The sequence below is a fragment of the Hemiscyllium ocellatum genome, chromosome 6 (genome assembly GCF_020745735.1).
Source record: "Hemiscyllium ocellatum isolate sHemOce1 chromosome 6, sHemOce1.pat.X.cur, whole genome shotgun sequence".
NCBI lineage: Eukaryota > Metazoa > Chordata > Chondrichthyes > Orectolobiformes > Hemiscylliidae > Hemiscyllium > Hemiscyllium ocellatum.
The window spans coordinates 118,868,326-118,893,058 of record NC_083406.1 but is presented as its reverse complement, the minus strand read 5'-3'; the positions used below and the strand labels follow the sequence as shown (position 1 = coordinate 118,893,058).

General features: G+C 39.1%; 1 protein-coding gene across 4 annotated transcripts in view; it reads left to right on the top strand.

Moving 5' to 3' along the window:
• Positions 1 to 24,733, top strand: part of emsy (EMSY transcriptional repressor, BRCA2 interacting) — a 93,808-nt gene that overhangs the window by 35,579 nt on the left and 33,496 nt on the right. For 3 of the 4 annotated variants that reach the window (XM_060826316.1, XM_060826317.1, XM_060826314.1), the window contains 5 exons: positions 222 to 398; positions 3,154 to 3,299; positions 11,919 to 12,092; positions 12,902 to 13,115; positions 15,131 to 15,181. In XM_060826316.1, the coding sequence (XP_060682299.1) occupies positions 222 to 398; positions 3,154 to 3,299; positions 11,919 to 12,092; positions 12,902 to 13,115; positions 15,131 to 15,181 (762 nt within the window). The remainder of the gene's footprint in view (positions 1 to 221; positions 399 to 3,153; positions 3,300 to 11,918; positions 12,093 to 12,901; positions 13,116 to 15,130; positions 15,182 to 24,733) is intronic. The other variant, XM_060826315.1, reaches the window with a different exon arrangement.

Genomic DNA, 24,733 nt, shown 5'->3' with positions numbered 1-24,733 from the left:
ATCCTTGTAAATCTTTTCTGAACCCTTTCAAGTTTCACAACATCCTTCCGACAGGAAGGAGACCAGAATTGCATGCAATACTCCAAAAATGGCCTAACTGTCTTATTTGTGAGGGATTGATTCTTCTGTTTAAATAATTATTGTAGTTATTTTCAATTTAAATGGTAGTGGAATTCAGAAAATCATTTTTTTAAAAATAGTATATTTTTCTTGTGATATAGGTACCCAAACTACCTACACACGCCCTACATTGAATCCCACTATCAGTGCTCGTATGGCAGCATCTACAGGATCTACAACCTACATGAAAACTACCAGTGGGAGCATCATCACTGTAGTACCCAAGTCACTAGCTACATCCCTTGGAGGAAAAATTATCAGCAGCAGTATAATGTCTGGTTAGTGTATACCAGTACAACTGTTAACAATGAAAATTTCTTAAAGATCAGACTTGCCTAATGTTTGGAAATATGCAATAAGAACATGTGCTGTTTTCCTACTTGGGCAGGTCTGGCAGCATCTGTGAAGAAAGAAATAGAGTTGACATTTTTCTGTTGTCCAGCTCACATTATCATGAGACGAAGTTCGATTCCAAACTAAAATCTGGCTTTATAGATTTTGAAAAAAATTTTAACAATTCGGTATCTCACTGAAACATACTCATGCAATCTTGCAGATTTGATTTTAACAATAAATCTGAACTTATTATGCAAAATAAAAGAAGATAAAATAGAATAAACCAAAAGATTTACAGCCATGTTTAATGATTTTGAAACATGGTGAAAGTATGATCCCATTAAACCCCAAAACAATCTTTAAATATCGGGGAGGATTCCTTTCTTTATCACTCCTTTAGAGCTTACTTTAACTGTGGCTTCAGTTCTCAGTCTTGAGAACCTGATAGTCTGTTTCTGGAACTTTCAGAGAACTGGGCTTTATCTTAAAGAGCTGGTTAAGGTTTAACCAAACCCTTCTGCTGTACAACTTGTCCAAAATTCCTTATACAGAGGTTAACCTATTTTTAACAATTCTGAACTATTTTCTTCCTTGGAACAACTGCTTTACCTATCCAGCTCAGCCTTGACAGTTATAGAATTGCTTACCTTAAAACTTAAAAAAAATTATTCCCCAAGTATTGGAGTTTCCCCTAATCCAAAAAAAACAATCCCAATTGGAAACTAATGCACAACGATTACCTTGTTTTTTTGTAAAATTCTTCCAATAGAAACAAATACCCAGTACTGTCCAGAAATTTACAATAAATTTTATAAGAAATTACCAAAGCTATAGAAGTACTTACAAATTCAAGATTTAAACCTCTTCATACCCACATGTTTGTTACTAGTTACACTTCAACAATCCACACTCAAGTAGATGTGATGTGTCCTAATTATAAATATTTTAATAACATCTTTCAACTCAACAATGTAATTTTGTTCTTGTGATATGAGATGGATTAATGTTTCTGTTAAATTTTTGTTAGTAATTCCAAAGAAGAGTCATACTGGACTTGAAACATTAATTCTGTTTTCCTCTCTCCACAGATAGTGGTAAACACGCTGAGTTTATCCAGTACTTTGCATTCCAGTACTTGGCATTCACAATATTTTGCTTTTGTTTTGGAAGTTCATGGTTTTGATACATCTTGCAGCTCTGCAGTGCTGGAATGTTCTAAGCATGATATTTGAATCCCAATGAATTGCTTTTTCTGGGCATCTTGTTTTTGTAGATAACCTGTTCTAATTGATTTATGTGGAAAACATTAGTTCATTTGTTGAAATTATTGACTTAAACTATACAACTACAACTGTGTCATTAATGCTTCAGTACATCTTCTTATCCTTGGCACAGTTTCTTTCAAACAATTTTCTTTTAAAAGCGCTTTCTACTGCTGTTGTTTTCAGATTAATGTTCCCTCCGTGTCTAGTTCATATACTTATACTAGTCTTTCCCTTTGTGGTTTGCTGGAACTGGACAGAGGGAAGGAAGTGAAATTTAGTTGAGTGAAGACTGAGGCAATTTATCAAACGATAACTGACTTTCTTTCTCTCTGTATGTCAGTAATTTGTCTTTTTTAAAACCAGAGAAAAAGTACATGTTACATGAAGGGGCACAGTTTATAGTGCAGGTCATCACTGAACTTATAAAAATTTAGGAGTTAAAATGCAATTAATAGTGAACTGCTTACCGTTAAATTAATCAGGTGGGACAATAGATCTTTTCCTGCTAGTCTACTTTGAACAGACTAGAAGCTGAGTAAAGGATATGATCCATGATCATTGTTCAACTCAAGGAGCAAAGAACCGGAGGGAACAAGAATGGACCCTTTGGCCCACCAAGACTTCGCTGACGTGTGATGCCTTTCTACACTAAAAATGTTTAGCCTCTAAGTAGTCTGCATCGCTCTATTCCTGCCGTCTATTCATATATCTGTCAAGATGTCTTTTAACCATTGCTATTGAATCTGCCTAACCACTGCATTTGGTAGCACATTCCAGGTACTTATCACCCTCTGTTTAAAACAAAAACTTGCCTCTCAGATCTCTTTTAAACATGCACCTTTTTAGCTTAAATGTAAAATCTTAGTCAGATTCCTAACACGTTATTTACAGCATAGTGATAGACCATCCTCTGTACTTACAGTGCATCACTCCCTTGCCTTGTTTAGTTATTTTTATTATTGATTTGACTGTAAATATCCAGAAGGGGAATTCTCTGTCTCTTTTTTTTTTGCTGTCTGCCTTCATCTAAAGAATTAAGTGATTAATTGAGTTATGGACTAAGGCATGGACCTTTTTACTCCAAAGAAATAAATGGGAGAAACTGTTCTTGGGGAAAAGTTGTAAAATATCTTTTTACTGCTATTTAGACCGAGGTAATAATTTTCTGACTTGCTTTTTATCCCATTTTCTCTTATCTTTGTTCTTATTCTTCTTGATCTTAAGCTATATGGCTGATAGCTATTAGCTTGGATAGGTGTGTTTGTATCTTGTTTTATAATTTTTTATTCTCAATCTTTTGCTTTCTGTGCTTCAAGTTTCCTTTCTTACTGTGGCAAATCTTGGAACAAATGCATACTTTATTATTGATAGCTCATGTCAGCCAGCCCAGTAGCAATTATATATAACATCCTTTGTAATGCATTTGCACTAGGAACAACAACAAAAATAACTACTATTCCAATGACTTCGATGACGTCGAAGCCAAATGTCATTGTTGTACAGAAGACTGCAGGGAAAGGAACAACCATCCAGGGTATTCCAGGAAAAAATGTGGTCACAACATTGTTGAATGCTGGGGTAAGTTCGTAATTATCTGTTGTACATTACAAGTTCATGATCCATAGTGGTTTCATTTATTGCTGCCTAATTCCTTAATGGAGATCACTGAAAGGTTTTGAATATCACAAAATTAGGAGGCAGGCAAGAGTGTAACACCAGTATATGTAGTTAATATTTGGAGAAAATGGTTAAACAGAGATGTGCATTGATAATTTTGCAGCGTCACTGGCCTCCCAGCCTTCATCTTGAGAAAAAGTATCAGTAGTGAAAATAAGTAGGAAAGTGGTAACAGTTCATAACAGCTAGTGCTGTGGCAAATTTCAAAGATATAGGAAAGAGCAGCAGAAGATGGCCAGGTTGAATGAATGAGCCTGTTCCACCCATTAATTAGATCATGGCTAATCATCCATCTTTATGCTACCTTTTTACCCTAATATCCAAAAAAACAGTTGATTTCTGCTTTGAGCATGATCAATAATTGAGCTTCCTCAGACTCTGGGTAAGCAAATGCTAAAGATTTGCCACCCTCTGAAGATATTCCTTCTCTTTTTAGTTTGAAATGGAATAACCCTAGTTCTAAGACCATCCCTTGATTCTAGACTCACCAACCATTTGCTTAGAAACTGAACTTCATGGACTAACCATATCTCATTTCTGGAGCAGTGATACAGTTAACAACAGCAAGTTATATTTTACAAAAGAAAACACAGAAATTGCTGGAAAAACTCAACAAGTCTGGCAATATCAGTGGACAGAAAGCAGAGTTAACATTTCAGGCCCACTGACCATTTTTCAGACCACCTGAATTTCTTCAACAATTCCTCTGCCAGGTTTTTGCTGTTTTTGTTCTAGATTTCCAGCATCTATAGTTCTTCATTTTAACTTGTATTTATATACTGTTTTTAATATAACAAAACTTACCAATGACCTTCTCAGAGACATTAGAAAATCCTGAGATGCTACCAAACCACATAAGATGCTATTTGGGTTGATAACCAAAAGCTTTGTCAAAGAGGGAGGTTTTAAGGAGCTTCCTAAAGGAAGAAAGTGAGACAGAGAAACATAGAGAATTCTAGAGCATATGGCTGAGGAAATTGAAAGCACGTGTTATAATCCTGTTTGATAGTAATGCTGAAGAAATCACATCTGAGAATGAAATCTGGGCTTGATGGATTATATTTATTTTTGCAATTGGATACCAGTTGCTAAACATTCACATGAGAATACTGATATTTCTTAACATAAAAATTGTTTACAAAGGAATCAAGCTGCTAAGTATTAATATGTAATCCAATTTGAATAAAGCATTACATAAACACAATAAAGATTCTACTGTTTTTGCAGCAATATCCCTTTCAGATACTCAAACCTAGAGAAAATCACTCCTTTCTTATTTAACTGATGTTTTCCAGCTTTTCTCCTTGGACTGCTTAAGCAGTTTTAAGAGTCCTTCCTAGATTACCTAAATGTCCCTTGAGTTCAGACAGCTTTGCAAGCTCCTATTGCTTTGAGACTTCACAAACTACCCTTCTATGAGAGTGAAATTGATCTCCTGAGCTGAAAGTTTTATTCTTCAGTGTCAGTGAAACTGAAACCTGATTCTTCCAAACTGAACTCAAACCGAACTACCAGTGAACCTGATTATCTGGTTTTCTGTATGTCATAACCTCAGCAGTGGAAATATTTAATCAACTAATGTCGCAGCTATCTAGTTAGACATTTACTAAGCAATGAAATTTTATATTTAGGTCACTTTTCCAAATGATTTTCTGACTTTTTGAAAAAATAGTTACCATCACAGAACTGAAACCAATTCATCAGCCTCTCTTTTGACCGTTCAAATTCCAAAATAATGATAGCACATTATTCAACTTTATCACAATAGCAACCAGAATTGGAGAAGTCTTAAGATCTCTTATGGTTGCAGGGCTGGAAAATATTACAGAAGTAGAGAAGCAGGAAGCTATGAAGAAATTTGAAAGCATAATATTACTTAAACAGCAGCAGGTCAGCAAGCATTAATGATGGATGAATTGACACATTGTGCAGAAGGGCATGTGGAGTAGAGGTTTGGGTGATATCCAAGATCATAGGAGCCATCGAAGAGTGTTTTACATTTGCCAAGCCTTTGGATGACAAACAGAGATGAATTCTTCAGCAGAAAATGGGCTGAAGCAGAATTGGAGTCTGGAAATGTTCTGAATTCTTGGTGATGTTAAGAATGTGGCCAGGAGATCATCTCAGGACAAAAATGCTACCAAGTTGTAGAGTCATGGAGCACACAAGAAGCCCTTTGGTTCATCAAGTTGCACTGACCTAGCTACACAAATCCCACTTTCCAGCACTTGGCTCATAGCCTTGAATGTTATGACATTTCAAGTGTTCATCCATGTACTTATTAACAATTGAGGTTTCCTGTGTCTACTGCTATGCCAGGCAGTGCATTTCAGATTCTCACCATCTTCTGGGTGAAAAGACTTTTGTCAGATACCCTCGAAAGCTCCGGTCCTTCATCTTAAAATTATATCTTCTTGTTATTGACGTTTCAACTAAGGGAATGGTTGCTTCGTATTCACCATGTCCATGGCCTCTCAATCTTATACGCTTCAATCAGTTTCCCTTTTCGCGAGAAAACTAGAGTTTTGAGTGTGGTGCTGGAAAAACACAGCAGGTCAGGCAGCATCCAGGGAGCAGGAGAGTCGACATTTCAGGCATAAGCCTCAAAACATCGATTCTCCTGCTCCTCAATGCTGCCTGACCTGCTGTGCTTTTCCAGCACCACACACTCGACTCTGATCACCAGCATCTGCAGTCCTCACTTTCCTCTAGAGAAAACTACTCAAGCATTTCCAGCATTTTTTTACAGCTAAAATATTCCAACTAGCCAACATCCTGGTGAATCTCTTCTGCATTCCCTCCAGGGTAATCGCATCCTTCTTGTAGTGTGGCAACCAGAACTGCACAAGCACTGCAGCTAACGTTTAAGCAAATGTTGTGTGCAGCTGCATATAACCTCGCTGCTCTTATAATAAAAGAAAGTGTCCTATGTGCCTTCTTAACCCCCTTCTCCATTTACCTCTCCTACCAGCTTCAGGGATTTAGAGTCATAGAGTTATAGCAATGTACAATGTGGAAATAGGCCCTTCAGTCCAGCTTGTCCATGCCGACCAGATATCCCAACCCAATCTAGTCCCATCTGCCAGCACTCGGCCCATATCTCTCTCAACCCTCCTCGTTCATATACCCATCCAGACGCCTTTTAAATATTGCAATTGTATTAACCTCCACCACTTCCTCTGGCAGCCCATTCCACACACGCACCACCCTCTGTGATAAAACATTGCCCCTTAGGTCTCTTTTAAATCTTTCCCATCTCACCCTAAACCTCTGCCCTCTAGTTCTGGACTCCCCACCCAGGTTTAAATTTACTGTATTCATGCCCCTCATTATTTTATAAACCTCTATAAAGTCACCCCTTAGCCTCTGACACTCCACGGAAAGCAGCCCTAGCCTATTCAACCTCTCCCTAAAGCTCAAATCCTCCAACCCTGGCAACATCCTTGTAAATCTTTTCTGAACACTTAGTTTCACAACATCCTTCTGATAGGAAGGAGACAAGAATTGCATGCAGTATTCCAACAGTGGCCTAACCAATATCTTGTACAGCTGCAGCATGACCTCCCAATTCCTGTACTCAATTCTCTGGCCAGTAAAGGAAAGCATACCAAACGCCTCCTTCACTATCCTATCTACCTGCGTCTCCACTTTCAAGGAGCAAAGAACCTGTATTCCAAGATCTCTTTGTTCAGCAACACTCCCTAGGACCTTACCATTAAGTGTATAAGTCATGCTAAGATTTGCTTTCCCAAAATGCAACATCTCGCATTTATCTAAATTAAACTCCATCAGCCTCTTCTCAGCCATTGTCTCATCTGATCAATATCCCATTGTAATCTGAGGTAACATTCTGTGCTGTCCACTACACCTACAATTTTGGTGTCATCTGCAAACTTACTAACTATATGTCTTATGCTGACATCCAGATAATTTATGTTTGTGGACAAGCACCCCACGATACCCCCTTTCTCTGAGCTTCCTAGTATCCTGCCATTCAGAGTACTTCCTTGTCCTGTTAGTTCTTCCAAGTGCATCAGCTAACTTTTTACAGAGTTAATTTCTATCTGTCACAGATTTGCCCATCTGACCAACCTGTCTATATCGCCCTGCAACCTGAGACCTTCTTCCTCACTATTAACCACCTGGCCAATCTTTGTGTCATCTACAAACCTACTTATCATCACCCCCACATTCTTAACTGTATCTTTTACAGGTATAAGTAGAATAAAGGACCCAAAACTTATCCCTGTGTCATGCCATTCTCCAGACACACGCCGCCTTCTCTGCCACCCTATGTCTTTTATTTGTGAGACATGGGTGTCGCTGGCTGAGCCAGTATTCATTGCCCTTAAGGAGGTGGTGGTGAACTGCATTCTTGACCAACTGCAGTCTATGTGCTACAAATTGACCTATATTGCCATTAAGCACAGAATTCCTAGATTTTGACCGAGTGACAGTGAAGGAATGGTGATATATTTCCTTATCTGAATGGTGAGTGACTTGGAGGGGAACTTGCAGATGGTGGTGTTCCCGTGTATCTGCTGTCCTTCTCTTTCTAGATGGAAGTGGTTATGGGTTTGTGAGATGTTGTTTAAGGATCTTTGGTGAATCTCTGCACTGCATCTTGTCAGTAGTACAAACCGCTACTCCTGAGTATTGGTGGTGGAGGGAGTAGACGTTTGTGGATGTGTCAATCAAGTGGGCTGTTTGGTCCTGGAAGATGTCGGGTTTCTTGAGTATGGTTGAAGCTGCACCCATTCAGGCAAGTGAGGAGTATTCCATCACACTCCTGACTTGTGCCTTGATGATGATGATGGAAAGACTTTGGGCAGTCAGGTGGTGAGTTACTCCCTGTAGTATTCTAGCACTGTTACAGCTGATGTGCTTATGTGGCAAATCCAGTTGAGTTTCTGGTCATTGGTAACACCTGGGATGTTGATAGTGGGGGATTTAGTGATGGTAACATTATTGAACATAGAGGGCTAATGTATAGATCGTCTGTTATGGGAGATGGTCACTGCCTGGCATTTTTGTGGCATGAATGTTCGTTGTCGCATTGTAAGGCCAAGCTCAGAAATTTTCCAAATCTTGTTGCATTTGAATATGGACTGCTTCAGTATCTGAGGAGTCATGAATGGTGCTGAGCATTGGCGAACATTCTCACTTCTGATCTTTATGATGGAGTGAAGGTCATTGATGAAGCAGTGGAAGATGGTTTGGCCTAGAATGCTGTCCAGAGGAACTCCTGCGAGATGACCTGAAGCTCAGATGAGTGATCAACAATAACAACTATCTTCTCTGTCAGGTATGACTCCAACCAGCAGAGAGATTGCTGAATTGATTCCAGATTTGATAGGACTCCTTGATGTCATGCCTGATTGAATATCTTCTTGATGTCAAGGGCTGCCACTCTTACCTCACCTCTGGAATTCAGCTCCTTTATCCATGTTTGAACCAAGCTTGCAATGAGGACAGGAGCAGAGTGGCCCAGGCAAACTCAAACTGGGTATTGCTGAACAGGTGCTGTTGGATAGCATTTGATGACACCTTCCAACATTTGACTGATGCATTTTAATGATGCTCAAGAGTAGCCTGTTATGGAGTTCATTGGTTGGGTTGGATTGGATTTGTCCTGCTTTTTGTGAACATGTCTGGGCAATTTTCCACTTTATTGGGTAGATATTAGTGTTGTAGCTATACTAGAGCAGCTTGGTAAGTCCTGGAGCTCAAGCCTTTGGTACTGTTGCCAGAATGTTATCAGGGCCCATAGTCATGTAGTATCCAATGCATCCAACAATTGCTTGAAATCAAGTGGAGTAAATTGAATTGATTGAAGATTGGTTTGTGTGATGCTGGGAAGCCCCAGAGGAGGTTAAGGTCCACTCAGAAATTCTGGTTGAAGATCGCTGCAAATGCTTCAACACTGATATGTTGGGCTCTTCCATCATTTGAAGATGGGAATATTTGTAGAGCCACCACCTCCAGTGAATTATTTAATTGCCTACTGCCAATCATGACTGGATGTGGCAGAATTGCAGACTGTAGATCTGATCCATTGGTTGTGGGATCACTTAGCTGTGTCTTGTCACTTCTGATTAGGTTGTTTGGCATGCAAATAGTCCTGTTTGGCAGCTTCACCAGGATGACACCTTTTTAGATGCTCCTGGCATGCCCTAATGCACTGTCCATCGAACCAGGGTTGATCATATTGATTGAATGGTGGATATGCCAGGTTATGAGGCTGCAAGTTGTGCTAGAGTACAATTCTGCTGCTTTTTTTTTGGTTAGAGTGGTGCTGGAAAAGCACAGCAGGTCAGGCAGCATCCAAGGAGCAGGAAAATCGACGTTTCGGGCAAAAACCCTTCATCAGGAATCCTGATGAAGGGCTTTTGCCCAAAACGTCGATTTTCCTGCTCCTCGGATGCTGCCTGACCTGCTATGCTTTTCCAGCACCATTCTAATCTAAACTCTGGTTTCCAGCATCTGCAGTCCTCACTTTTGCCTACAATTCTACTGCTGTTGATGGCCCACAGCACCTTGTGCATGCCCAGTGTTGAGATGCTAGATCTATTCGAAGTGCCATTCAACACATTGGAGGGTATTCTCAATGTGGGAATCGGTATAGTCAATGTTGAGACTCCCAGAACAACACCTTCCTGACTGTGTACCACTGTGCCATTACCTCTGCCACATTTGTCCTGCCAATGGGACAGGACATATTCAGGGATGGTGGTGATGGTGCCTGGGACATTTTCTATAATGTGTAATTCTGTGAATATGACTATATCAGGCTGTTGCTTAACAACTGTGAGACAGCTCTCCCAGTTTTGGCACTAGCCCCATATGCAAATCAGGAGAACGTTGCAGGGTTGACAGGGCTGTTTCTGCCAATGTCTTTTCCGATGGTTGGGTTGATACCAGTTTAATTTCTTTGTTGAGATTGTAGTCACTGATACAACTGAGTGGCTTACTAGATCATTTCAGAGGGCAGTTGAGAGTCAGTCACATTGCTTTGGATCTGGAGTCACATATAGGCCAGATCAGAAGAGGATGGCAGTTTTCTTCCCTAAAGGGCAATAGTGAGCCAGATGAGTTTTTCCAATAATGGACAATGGTTTCATGGTCAACAGTAGATTCTTGATTCCAGATTTTTATTTATTGCCTTGCCCTGGCAGGATTTGTACCAGGTCCCCAGAACATTAGCTAGGTATCTGGATTAATAGCCTAGCAAAAATACCATGAGGCCTTTGCCTCCCATTCCTAGTCTCTTGCGCTCCCAAGCTAATTTTGGATGCATCTTACCAAGTTGGACTGGATCCAATGTGCTTTTACCTTTTTTTTTATCAGTTTCCCATATGGGACCTCGTCAAAGATTTTATATAATCCATATAAACTACTTTAATTGCACTGCCATCGTCAACACAGCTGATTTACCTCAAAAATTTTAAAGGCATGACCCCTTTTTGATGAAGCCATTGCATGACTATCCCATGCTTCACCAAGCAAAAATTAGTTTTCTCCTTTAGAATTTTTTCCAACTGTTTCCATAGATCTGTTGTGAGACCTACTGGCCCGTAATTCCCTGATTTATCCCACCACCCTTCTTGGAAGATGGTACCACATTAGCTCTCCTTCATTCTTCTGACACCTCCCCTGTGGCCAGAGATGAATCACAAATTTGGGTTAGAGGACCTGAAATCCTTCCTTCACCTCCAACATAGCCTGGGATGCAACTCATTGGACCTGGGGATTTGACACCTTTAAGCCTACAAAAACTGCCAATATCTCCTCACTCCCTATGTCAATCTGCTCAAGAACATCTCAGTCCCTCCCAAAAATTCTGTACTGAAATATTCCTTCTCCTGAGTAAAGACAGATGTGACACCCTGCCAAAGTCTACTGGCTCCACATGTAGATTGCCCTTAGGTCCTTAATAGACACAATTCTTTCCTTGGTTATCTGCTTCCCCTTTAAGATACTTCTTGCCTATCTTCTGATTCTCCCTAATCTTACACACCTGTGTTTCTTCTTGCCCCCTCTTCGCTTTTCTAATGGTTTTTAAGTTTCTCTCCATTCCTTCTATTGTCCACAAGGGCCCCTGCCTCCTTATTGCTCCTTGTCAAGTCCTGCATGTTCCTACGAATGCAAGATGCTCTGTGCATATTGCTGCTACATGTCATTCTAAAGGCAACATGTTGAACCCGCACTCTCCCCATTTCTACTTTGAACTCTCACCCCCACAGTTCTGCTGTAGCAGAAGTTGTAAAACTGTTTTGTTACATTTGACTAAGACTGGGTCGAATGTGCGTAAAGCAAGTAATTTAAGTGCCAAGATAATTTTGCAAGCTTTAAATGTATAGCTGAGTCTGTTCTATATTAATTATCAAGTTGATTTTTTAAGGGCAAAGAATTTTTGTGCCTGTTTGTGTACTGAATTTGACTTGAAAAATTGTGCTTTAGCTCTCAGAGCATTTACTTGTATATTTTTTCCCTACTTCTCCCTTTCAATCTGCCTGCTAGGGTGAAAAGACCATTCAGGCAGTACCTGCAGGGACAAAACCAGCAATTATCACTGCAACAAGGCCCATTACTAAAATGATTGTGGCTCAACCAAAAGGGGTGGGATCGTCAGTACAACCCACCACAAAAATCATACCCACCAAAATTCTCTACGGACAGCAAGGGAAAACGCAGGTGAGTGGGTTCTAAAGCTGAAGAAATAAAAACCAGAAAATGCTGGTGGTTGAAGGTTGATGCCTTCTCATGTCTTTAATTTGCTCTCTTAGTCTGGTCTTTCTTTGGTTCTATTTGATTTATCTGATTTGAACACTACCACTATTTCTGTCTCTCATTTTCACAGATTTACTTTTACCCCTCGGGATATTAATGTGTACATATAAGCATTTTATTTTGTTTAACTATGGCATTTTTGCTATGTTTGTCACACCCAGATTGTCATTTACTATTGTTCATCACTGAGGAAACACAACTTGACTTTTTACTTAGTCATAAAACAAATCCTTACGTCCAACTTATCTATGCCAACGAGTTGGGTTAAAGTAACACAACCTTAGTGTCGGGCATCATATTAGCAAGGAGAAAGTTACAATCTTGGTCAAATATATCTGAGCCTGGTATTGAGATTGGAGGAGGGTTGTTTTCCCCCATTTTGGAACTCTCCCATATATGGAAAAGCAAATCATTGGAGACATGGTGCTTTTTTATCTTGAATCAAATGTGGGAAACTATTTGGAATGTTGAGTGGGCATGTATAAGTTTGTTTGCTTTGTGTTTCAATGTATAAAATTATACACAATATATTCTGATGTAAACCAACTGTTGAAACCTTGTTTGAAGATTAAATTCGAGTATTTTAATACAGGTGATCAGCCAGGACTTGAGTTTAAAATCCTCCTTCACCTTCCATATCTTCCTGTTAATTGCTAAGTTTAATGGTCTGTGACAACCGTAATAGCAAAGAATACTTTTCATTGACAATACAGGTTCTGATTAAACCAAAGCCTGTGGCTTTCCAGGCCACAATGGTGAGTGAACAGACTCGTCAGCTGGTGAGTGAAACTCTGCAGCAGGTCTCAAGGGTCGCGGAGGGAAGCAGCTTATCTGGACAAGAAGGCAGTCTGAAGGACGATGCACAATCCTATGCTGAGGGCAGCAGTGGGAGTGGTTCCTCGAGTGACTCCGTACAAATCTCTCATGGTACAAACTCTCAAAATGCTTGCATCTTTTATGTTTTTTCAAATTTGCAGGGTGAGGGATTGAATATAGTTTCAACTGCTTGATTATGCATCTAATAAGTTACGCAAGGAAGGAAGATTAAACTTCAGAAGAATTGGAGCTGAAATATGAACAACAGACTTAATATCTTTTGTCATTTTCCAAAAAAAAATACAATGGTAGTACTTAAATGTGTGTCTTCCCATTCTAGTACTCTTCTCTCTCAAATTAAGCTGGGTACAAAATCCCAAGGCAGGAACATAGGGTGTGCATGAACCTTGAGTTATTGAAAGGGAAAGCAAAGGACAATAAGTTTATTCCAGTTGGCATCAGTTGTATTTTTATAACTTAAAATGCAGTCTTGTTAGTATCTGTTTGAATTAAATCATGCATAAGTAAATGGCTGCTATGCTACTCAACTCTTTCTCATCGGATAAGTTGTGGTTGGTGATGGCTGCAGGCAGGGAATCATCAAAATGCCAACAGAAATCAGGGATACATCACTAAGATAATTTGATTATTCAACTTCTGTAACTCTCAGCCAATTCTTCATATTCAGTGAATCTTTTATTCAGTCAGTTCAACCCTTTTTCTGACTGGGAATAGGTGATTTCATTTTCTCTCAGTTCACAGACCACACATTATTCTATTTTCAAGAAATAGTGAATGTGTAGCATTTTCATACAAATTTCTTGTGTTTCTTGTTTCTGCCCTGCCCTGTCTTTGTTTTAATTAACACTTAGCCTACAATAAAACTGTGTGTAGTCATTTTTTCTAATCAAAGACACAAGTAACTGAAATTTCTGTTGTCAGATATAAAAGCAAATATTTTGGAAATCTTTCTGTTTATCTTTCTGTTCGGCCTTTTATCAGAACACATGCATGAAGTGTTCTGTCTCCACTGACCCTGCCTAACCTGATGAGTATTTCGAGCCTTTTCTGTCCATTTTGTTATCAGGCCAGGTTGTTCAGTCTTTTTTCCCCCATTTATCTAGATGGAAAATGCCCATGTCTTGTTTTGAATGTGCCAGTGTGTGCGTGTGAGCAATAAGCTGAACTCCATAATGTGTTAAATTTACAGATTGCAAAAAAAGTCTCAACTAATAGATAAATCAACATGCTTAAACTAAATGCAGATGATAAAAAGTCCAAACTTGATTTTGTGATCTAGCTAGATGTTGATTTGGAGATTTGGTCATCTAGTTCCTGCTTTTATTATAGTGTCTCTCATTTTAGAAATTGGTATCCACTTTCCTCCTGATAATTTTTTGTGTTCGTTTTCTAGGAGAGAAAGGCTGATTTCTTTTTGCATATAGTCAAGAGTATTTCTCACATTGTATCTCGTACGAACTTGTTTCAGCCAATATTTATCATTATTGTTTGGTGCATTAGTATATCAACAAGCCGTGTTGTAGAGTGGTTGTCAATGGCATACCTGAGTATTTCCCCGTCCCTACCTTGCCATTGTGAAAGATGCTGAATGGAGCCATGACATTTTGTTTGCTCTGTGTGACCACCTCTTTCCTGGATTATTAGCACGAAGTGAAGGCTTCTAGAATGCAAAATTAGTGCAAGTACTACTGTGTATATCCCTATACACCTCCCAGTGGTAGGTGACAACAGAATTGGCAAAGTTTGTCTCCTCTCTCATCTCAGAATTCCTCAAGTTTACAAGGTCATGTGAAAGGCAGGCATTGTTTTAAGAAGTTAACGGGATGTTTTTGTAGCTAAATGAAGGATTGTACAAGGCCAGGCTCAACAAATAATCCAGTGGAACAGAGGGCACTGTTGTTTGATGTGTGACAAGCTGTCTTTGTTCATGTTGCAGAACCCTTTTCAGTATTGATCAGGATATTTAGCTTTATAATCATTGAATAAGTAAAGGTTGAGTGCATTATAGATTTGAAATATACTTTGTTGAGGTGGCATTTATAAATGCAAAGCTTTGTGGTCTTCCTTAACCCCTGCTTGTTGTTTTGTCTTAATTGTCACACTAGGCAAAAGCAGATCGTACATCGAGATACAGAAAACCCGAAATAATTATTTGAGTAAGTCCAGATATTGTGCCGTCCCTGTTGCATTTTTAAAACTGACCACTTGTAAGTCTACATGGGATGTCATTCACAACATTTTGTATTTTGTATCTGCTCCCTCCTTTTAGTTTTATCTTTTGATTATAAGGTATCATCCATTTCACCTCATCCTATGGAATTATTTTTAATTTAAAGGACTATTGCAGTATTCCTATACCATTTCCTTGTTTTCCATGTTTTCATACTTTACTCCCCTTTCAATGAAATTGTTTTGATTAAATTGATGCAGTTCAATGTTCTTGCAATGCTGAAAACAGTAACTCTATGAGCACATCCATGTGTATTAAACTTTTCTGACAGGATGAGTTCATATAAATGAGAACAGCTTTTAAAGAGCAAAGCTTTTTGATTAATTTAGAATGATACAGTGAAGCTTTATTCTTAATATTAACCACTGGAGTGCATAAAGCATTTCAATCCAATCAGTCATACATGATATCTGTGAGTTGTTAGTGACTTGTTGAAATTTAGTTTATATTATTTTTGTGCCAGATGCCGATAATGGTCTATTATTCTTAAATGAATTGCTTACTTTTAAGAAGACAGGCATGTTCTGTCCCTGCACTTAACCTTCTCTGCAGTGCCTCGGGTCCCTTTTAGTTATTGTTAGGTTTTAAGAATTTTTTGCTAATGTGAGGCAATAAATAGTGGTATTATTAAAAGTCTATTCATGCAGAGACCCTGTTAATATTCTGTGGGCCCAACTTCGAATATGGTGGAACTTGGAATTTGAATTCAGTAAAAATCTGGAATTAAGACTCTAATGATAGTCATGAAATTATTGTTAGGAAAAATTCATTTGGTTCACTGATGTCTATTAGGGAAAGAAATCTGTTTTCTGTAACTAATCAAACCAATGTGAGACTCAGACTTACAGCAAAGTGGTCGACTGTTAATTGCCTTATGGGCAATAAATGTTGTGATGCCTACCACATCCTGTGAATGAATAGATAAACCTTTAATATGGAATTTGCAGATATAATAGACCAATATAATACACTATAAGCTCGTTTATTATTGCAGGGTAGACTCATTATTATAAGGTATCAGAAATGCTGTAGGTGTGCCTCCAGAGTCAGGTCTTTACCTTCATCCAAGAGGCAGGTTGACTAGTTGCATCTGTGGAGTAGAATCCCTTTGTGATTGCTGAGCTGAAACTTATCAATGTCTCAGAGACGATTGGTTTTAAATACTTAAATTAGAATCCTAAAGGATCAAACTTACTTTGTCACTTTAATTTAGGTGGCAGCAATTCCAGTAATTGGAAGTGATGAGCTGAGAGTGCTAAGTAACTTGTTCCTTTATCTTAGAAAAATCTATATTTGAAGGGGCATCAAAGGATTTTGATGGAGAAAACAATTTTTTAATCTGCTGATGCGTGAAGAAAAATATTTAAACGTTTTCAACAGGGTTGTTCTTCTCCATACATCTATCTTTCCATCACTAGAGGTGTTTCTTCCCAGTTATCTTCACACATCCTCAGAAGACATTGACGCATGATTAAATTGTTGCCCTGCAGCAGATGTTTCCTATGTGCTGGACCCATACCACAAGTCTTCACATCTGACTGAGGAGAAAAATCATAGTCAACCTGTATTTAGCAGAAAGGCACTACTCCCATGCAGTCTTGAACATGGTAGTTGTTCTCAGTTATGTTATTAATCACAGATTGGATGGACGAGTTGACTTTTTTGGGGGACATAGATAGGCAGGTTTGGTACGCAGTAAAGGAAAGCAGTTTAACTATTTTATAATAACTTCTTGGAATTCATTTTGGATGTCTCTGTGTGGGTCAACATTTATTGCCTTTCTCTAGTTGCCCTTGAGAAGGTTGTGAGCTGCCACATTGAACTGCTGCAGCCCATTTGGTCTAAGCAGTCTGACAATGCCATTATCAAGGGAGTTCTAGGATTCTGAAATAGTGAAACTGAAAGGATGGTAATAAATTTCCAAGTCAGGGTAATGAGTGGCATGGATGTCATGGCACAGATCTCCGAAGTCTCATAGTTATGACACAGAGTTTGAGAGTTCAGTCTCTATTCATGAGACCTCTAGCCTATTTGATGTTTTAGTGTGGTACTGGAGGTGTCATTCTTAACATTAAACCAGGCTTTTGACTCTCTCTCAAATGAATGAAAAAACAGCTATGTTCTCTCCTCAATGCAGATGAATATTTATCCCTCAGTCGACATCACTGAAATAGATTCTCTTATTGCTGTTTGCTAGCTTTGCCATGTGCATATTTGCTTCGCTTCCCTACATTATGACAATGAATGACTCATTGTGGATAGTGCAGAGGGTTGTCAAAGGATACAGCAGGATATAGAGTAGTTGCGGATATAGGTGTAGAAATGGCAAATGGAGTTTTATCCAGCTAAATGTGAGGTGTTGCACTTTGGAAGATCAAAATGTTAAGGAAAAGTATGTAGTTAATGGCAGAACCCTGAATGGCATTGATGTACAGAGAGATCTTGGGGTTCATGTCGATAGCTCCTTGAAAGTGGCCATGCAAGTAGATACGGTGGTAAGGAAGGCCTATGGCATGTCTGCCTTTTATTGGTCAGGGAATTGAGTACAAGAGTCAGGATGTCCTGTCACAGCTTAATAAGACTTTGGTTAGGCCACACTTAAAAGTATTGCATTCAATTCTGGTTGCCACATTACAGGAAGGATGTGGTGCTTTGGACAGGATGCAGGAGAGGTTTACCAAGATGCTGCCTGGATAGAAGGGTATGAGCTGTGTAAGGTGAGGCTGGAAAAACTCAGGATGATTTCACTGTAGGGGAGACTTGATAGAAGTCTATAAAATTATGAGATGCATAGATAAGGTTGATGATCAGAATCTTTTTCCCAGTGTTGAAATGTCTGAAACCAGGGTGTGCATTTAAGGTGAGAGGGGGGAAGTTCAAAGGAGATCTGAGGGGAAAATCTTTTAGAATGATAGGAGTTTGGAATACGTTACCAGGGTTGGAGACAGATACGATAGGGGTATTTAAGAGACTTTAGATAAGCACGGAATGGAGGGTTATGGACCGTAGGCAGGCAGAAGGGATTAGTGTTTAATTTTGAAATCATGTTTGGCACAACTTCGTGGGCAAAGGGCTCATTCCTGTGCTCTATTGTTCTATGTTCTTAATTGTTAAGACTCTAGGGTATTTTGAAGAGTGCAAGGTGTAATATTCATGTTTTCTGTGGTGAGGTCAGAGTACCTAGTTGAACTATTGTATTGAAAGATGTTAAAAATTTCATCAGGAAATGAAACTAGGATGACTTTTAATAATAGTTGTTATTAAAATTAGGATTTGGGGATTCACTTTAGTTAGAACTAAAATAATTATAGGTATTCTTAATCAATTTGTTCAGATGTGTGGTGAGATTCAAACTTGTGGGGTGGCATGGTGGCTCAGTGGTTAGCATTTGCCACACAGCACTAGGGACCAGGGTTCGAGTCAATTCTCTGACGACTGCTTGTTTGGTGTTTGCACATTTTCCACGTGTCTGTGTGGGATTCCTCCAGGTGCCCGGACTGACTCTCACTATCTAAAGATGTGCAGGTTAGCTGAATTGGTCATGCTAAATTGTCCATAGTGCCCACGTGTGTGCAGGCTAGGTCAATCTGCCTTTGGAAATGCAAGGTTACAAGGATGGGGTGGGTCTGGCTGGAATGCTCTTCGGAGAGTTGGTGTGGCTCAATGGGCCAAATGAGGTTGTATGATCAGGCATGCTGGCTCAGAGGTAGGGACATTCCACCTCAAGAGTCCCTCTGTTATAGTTATAGACTGAGTTTGGGCGAGTCAATCTAAAAGTTTGAGTCCTAATTTGTTACAAGACACATTCCAGGTACTTGTTTTCGTAGGTTTTGCAGGATTTATTAATTGTATCAAAACAAGTATCAAAGCTTTGGTACTTAATTAAAAAGTGTTTTTCAGTCAACCCATTTCAAGATGCTGTTTGCAACACAGATTGATTGTGCACATCTTGTTTGATTGATTTATTTATTTTGTTCTGTCAACTGAAGTTTTCCTTCAGTCTTCCTTGTGCAGCCAACCATGAAGAATCACTGCAGATTAACCCTTGCTAGTCAGTACCCTTGTGTGAGCAGAGACATTCTGAACTCTTTGGCTTACCAGTGCATAGTCAGCACAAGATTAATCTGAGTTGGCTATGTAATGTGTGCCTAATGCTTATTTGGTTTCTTTAAAAGTAACAACCATCTTAGTGCCATCTCGTCCTACTGTCTTCTGATTTACTCTTTGACATGCTAATCATTTTGTAAGATCAACCATTTTATAGCATCTTAACGTAATGATTTTATAGATCTTTACCAAGATCAGGTGGCACCGATGAATAATGTGTATCTGCTTGGGGAATGTAGTATCACCCCCAGTAATTAACGTCATCCCAAATCTTCCTTCTGGTACATCTCAGTATTCTCCAAAACCTATCAATATCTTTTAGATCAAAAAGACATGCGTAACTCCATTGTAATTGTTGATGTCTAAAACAGATTTAAGCTCAAAGTAACCATACAAACTAATATGCATAGATGTTAGCTGAAGTTTACATTAGCTTGAGCCTTAAAAGCAGCCATAAATCTATGTTGTTGCTTTTGTCTTGGTTTATATGACTTCCTCCTTTTATAAAATGTGTTTAACAAAAAAAAACTCAAGCAGAATATTATTTGATTCCTGATTTGCTTAATCAAATCATAAGTTGGTGAAAAATAATTCAGTCCTGTAGTTGTATTGTGCCAAAATTTGTTATGGCCTTACAAAGTATTTGTATGTCTCTCAGAATCAGTGCTTTTTTTAGTGGGCTATTGAACATTGTGATCACTTGTTATTGCAGACTATTTCTGATTAGTGAACATAAAAGGTGAATCGAATATTAGACTTTGATGATACTGCATGCAAAGGATAGGAAGTAGTTATATAGAGCTGTGTTTAGACCCAGTCTCGTCTGCTGCATTCAGTTTTGGTCATGCAATTCTCAAAGGATGTATTGACCTTGGAACAGATGCAGCATGAACTACCATGATTACATCATGGCTTAAATGGCTTATTACATAAGAAATGCAATACATGCATTGCATAGCTGAATTTGACAACAAGAAAGGGGGCCTAAACACGATTAACAAAATAAGTTAAGGATGGTATTAGATCCAAAGACGAATGCAGCGAAGTTCCACAAAACAGTAGCAAGTCTGAGGACCTGGAGCAATTTAGAATTCATCAAACTACAACCAAGGGGTTGATTCAAAAGGGATAATTGTGTATTCCAACAAACTTGCAAGGAATGTTAAAAGTGGACGTTAAGAGCTTCATAATTATATAAAAAGAGAGAGAGATTAGTGATGGCAATTGTTCACTTCCCAGAGCCTGAAATTGGATAAATGATAATGGGGAACAAGGAAATGGCATAACAATTAATTGATTACTTTTGTTCTGTGCTCACAGATGAAGGCACGCAAAACTTTCCAGAAATGCTAGGGAAGTAAGGAGCTGATGGGAATAAAGAATTGAAGGATTTTAGTGAATAAAAGTAGTGCTGGAGAAATTATTGGAACAGGGCTTGATAATCTACATCCCAGGATGTTAAAGGAGGTAGCCATGGAAATAGTGGATGCATTTGTTGCCATTATCCAAGGTTCTATAGATTCTGGAATTGTCCTGGCAGATTGGAGAGGGACCAGTGTAAGCTCACTGTTTAAAAAAGGAGGGAGAGAGAAAACCTGGAATTATAGACCGGTTTTCCTACTGTTAGTACTAGAGAAAATCTGGAGTCTGATATGGAGATGTGATAACAAGAGACTTAAAGTATCAGCTATATTACTTAAAGTCACAATGGATTTATGAAAGGCAAATGGTGTTTAGTAATCTGGATTTTTGTGGTTCTAACCAAGGAAATACATGATGGAGAATAATACACGTGATTTGTTTAGATTTTGGACCTTTTTGATAAGATCCCGCGTATGAGTTTAATGTACAAAATCGAAGCAAATGGGATTTATTTATTGATATACTGGCATAGATTGAGAATTGGTTAGCACACAGAAAACAGAGTCTGAATAAGTGGGCCATCTTCAGTTGAAAGTAGTGACAAATACAGTACCTCAGGGATCAGTGCTTGTGTCCTAGCTATTCACTACGTATAAATGATTGGATGAGGGTATAGTGTAATATTTAAAGTTTGGGAGCAAAAAACAAGGTTTGAGTGAAAGTCATGAATAGGATGTAAAGTGGCTTCAGGATTGTTCAGACAAGTTATGAACAGATAAATATGTGATGGATGCAACATAGCGTGGATAAGTAAAGGTTTTGCTTCAGTAGGTTAAAAAAAAGTATCATTTAAATGGAGTAGATTTATGAACAGAAGGACCTGGGTATTCTTGTATGTTTTGATTAGATTAGGTTAGATTATTTACAGTATGGAAACAGGCCCTTCGGCCCAACAATCCACACCGACCCACCGAAGCGCAACCCACCCATACCCCTACATTTACCCCTTACCTAACACTACGGGCAATTTAGCATGGCCAATTCACCTGACCTGCACATCTTTGGACTGTGGGAGGAAACCGGAGCACCCGGAGGGAACCCATGCAGACAAGGGGAGAACATGCAAACTCTACACAGTCAGTCGCCTGAGGTGGGAAATGAACCCGGTCTCTGGCGCCGTGAGGCAGCAGTGCTAACCACTGTGCCACCGTGCCGCCCACAATGCTGGTCATTGAAAGCAAGAAGCATACAGGTGTAGCAATAGACAGTAGGTGCAGGAGTAGGCCGTTCGGCCCTTTGAGCCAGCACCACCATTTATTATGATCATGGCAGATCATCCACAATCAATATGCTGTTCCTGCCTTATCCCCATAACCCTCGATTCCACTATCTTTAAGAGCTCTATCAGACTTTTTCTTGAAAGTATCCAGAGACTTGGCCTCCACCGCCAACTGGGGCAGAGCATTCTATATATGCATATATTTGTAGCAGGTAGTTACGAAGCCAAATGTTATGTTTGCCTTCATTGCAAGAATGTTTGAGATTAGGAGCAAGGAAGTCTTACTATAGTTGCACAGGGCATTGGTGAGATCACACCTGGAGTATTGTGTGTAGATTTGGTCTCCTAAGAAAGGTGATCCAGACAAATGGTTAGTTTCAGACTGCCATGAGGAGAAATTATTTCACTTGGTGGTGAACCTGTGGAACAGCAGGCTGTGGAGTGATCTTACTGAATACATTTAAGAAAGAAGTAGCTCTTTTAGAAGCTGAAAGTGTCAAGGTCTATGGAGAGAGAGCAGAAGTATTGTGTTTTCAACTTGATTATCTTGAATAGTGAGTCAGTTGAAAGGAATTGATATTTTCTAATCCGTCTATTCAGAGATGTTATTACAAATCTCAAGCAGGTAAAACTTGAATCAGACCTCCAGGCCCAGAGGTAGGGACACTACCACTATTCCACAAGACCCCCCCTGCTTTTAAAGAATTAGGTTACAAGGTTAGATTCCTTAAAGCTACTTTTTTTTATTCCCCTAATTTTTGAAGTTTAAAGGATAAAAGTTAACTGCTCCCTACCACTTTTATAATGGAAAATGGGGTTGGGCAACGAATGTTTTGTCAGCACTGCACAGATTCCATTAAAGAATGGTTTTAAAAATCCATATCTGATAATTACAATAATATTTTTTAGAGTGGGAATTACAAAACCACGGTAAATTCTGAAAATGGTGGTTTATTCTTAAAGTGAGAACTAAGCCATTATGATCGAAATTAAGAAGCTGGTCAAGTTAGAGAAATGGAGATTTGTCAATATAAATCAGCCATGAACTGATATAAGTGGCGAGTTTTAAGAAGATTTGTAGCACTGTTTGAGATTCTGAATGTAAGCTTGCTCACTGAGCTGGTAGGTTTGTTTTCAGACATTTCGTCACCATACTAGATAATATCATCTGTGAGGCTCCAGTAAAACATTAGTGGTATAGCCTGCTTTTTATTTATGTGTTTAGGTTTTCTTGGGCTGGCGATGTCATTTCCTGTTCTTTTTCTCAGGGGTTGGTAAAGGGGTCCAATTCAATGTGTTTGTTGATAGAGTTCCTTTTGGAATGCCATGCTTCTCGGAATCCTCGTCTGCCTCTCTGTTGGCTTGTCCTAGGATGGATGTGTTGTCTAAGTCGAAGTTGTATTCTTCCTCATCTATATGTAAAGATACTAGTGAGAGTGGGTCATGTCTTTTTTTTTTGTGGCTGGTTTTCTGCCTGTTTGTCCAATGTAGTGTTTGTTACTGTTCTTACTTGTCCATATATGGTCTTTCAATTCATTAGTTGCTGTTTTAGTGTGTTGGTGGGTTCGTGGGCTATCATGATGCCAAGGAGTCTGAGGAGTCTGGCAGTCATTTCCGAGATGCCTTTGATATAGAGGAGACTGGCTAGGCTTTCTGGATGTGTTTTGTCTGCTTGTTTAGGTTTGTTGCTGAGAAATCGGCAGACTGTGTTCATTGAGTACCCATTCTTTTTGAATACACTGTATTGGTGATTTTCCTCTGCTCTTCATAGTTCCTCTGTGCTGCAGTGTGTGGTGGCTCGTCGAAATAATGTTCTAATACAGGTCCGTTTGTGGGTGTTGGGATGGTTGCTTCTGTAGTTCAGTATTTGGTCTGTGTGTGTTGTTTTCCTGTAGATGCTGGTTTGAAGTTTCCCATTGGCTGTTCGCTCTACTGTGACATCTAGGAATGGCAGTTTGTTGTTGTTGTTTTCCTCCTCTTTAGTGAATTTTATGCCAGTAATGGATTAGCACTTAAGTGAAAAGCAGGCCATACCACCAGTGCTTCAGTGGAGGCTCGCTAATGATGTTACTTAGTATGGTGACGAAACATCTGAAAACAAACCTTCCAGCTCAGCAAGCAAACTTACATCCAGAACTCCTATAAGTAAATGTGGAATAGGCTTAGGAACTTGATGACCTAATGCAGTACCTGTGCGTTGGTCCACTGTTCCCCCAAATAAGTACTTTAAATTGTATCATCTCTTTACCTTAAATGTATTTATTCATTCAAAGGGATCTTGATTTCCAATGACATTTATTGCTCCTCTGAGAGTCAAAATGAGTTTTAATGTGATATATGATCAAAAGGATAATTAAATCCCTGTCCTCAAATAACAGATCTTGAACAGAAACCTGACAGACTCTTTCGGTGTAGTGGTGACATCCCTACCTCTGAGTCAGGAGGCCTGGGTTTATGTCCCACCTCCTCCAGAGGTGTGTCATAATGTACCTAAATCAAAGATTGATTCAGAAAATTTGTAATCTAACTCTATAGAACACTATAATTTTAAAAATTGAACAGGAACCTGGCTGATTTTCTCCTGAATGCTGAAGCAAGTACTCCAGTTGAAATTAATGAACTCAACACAAGCTTGGAATTGTCTGTGCAGTTTACTTACCTGCTATTGTTAACAACTGAACAGTCAGGAGAACTGACTGTACATAGATGTATCTGTATGTATGCATGTGT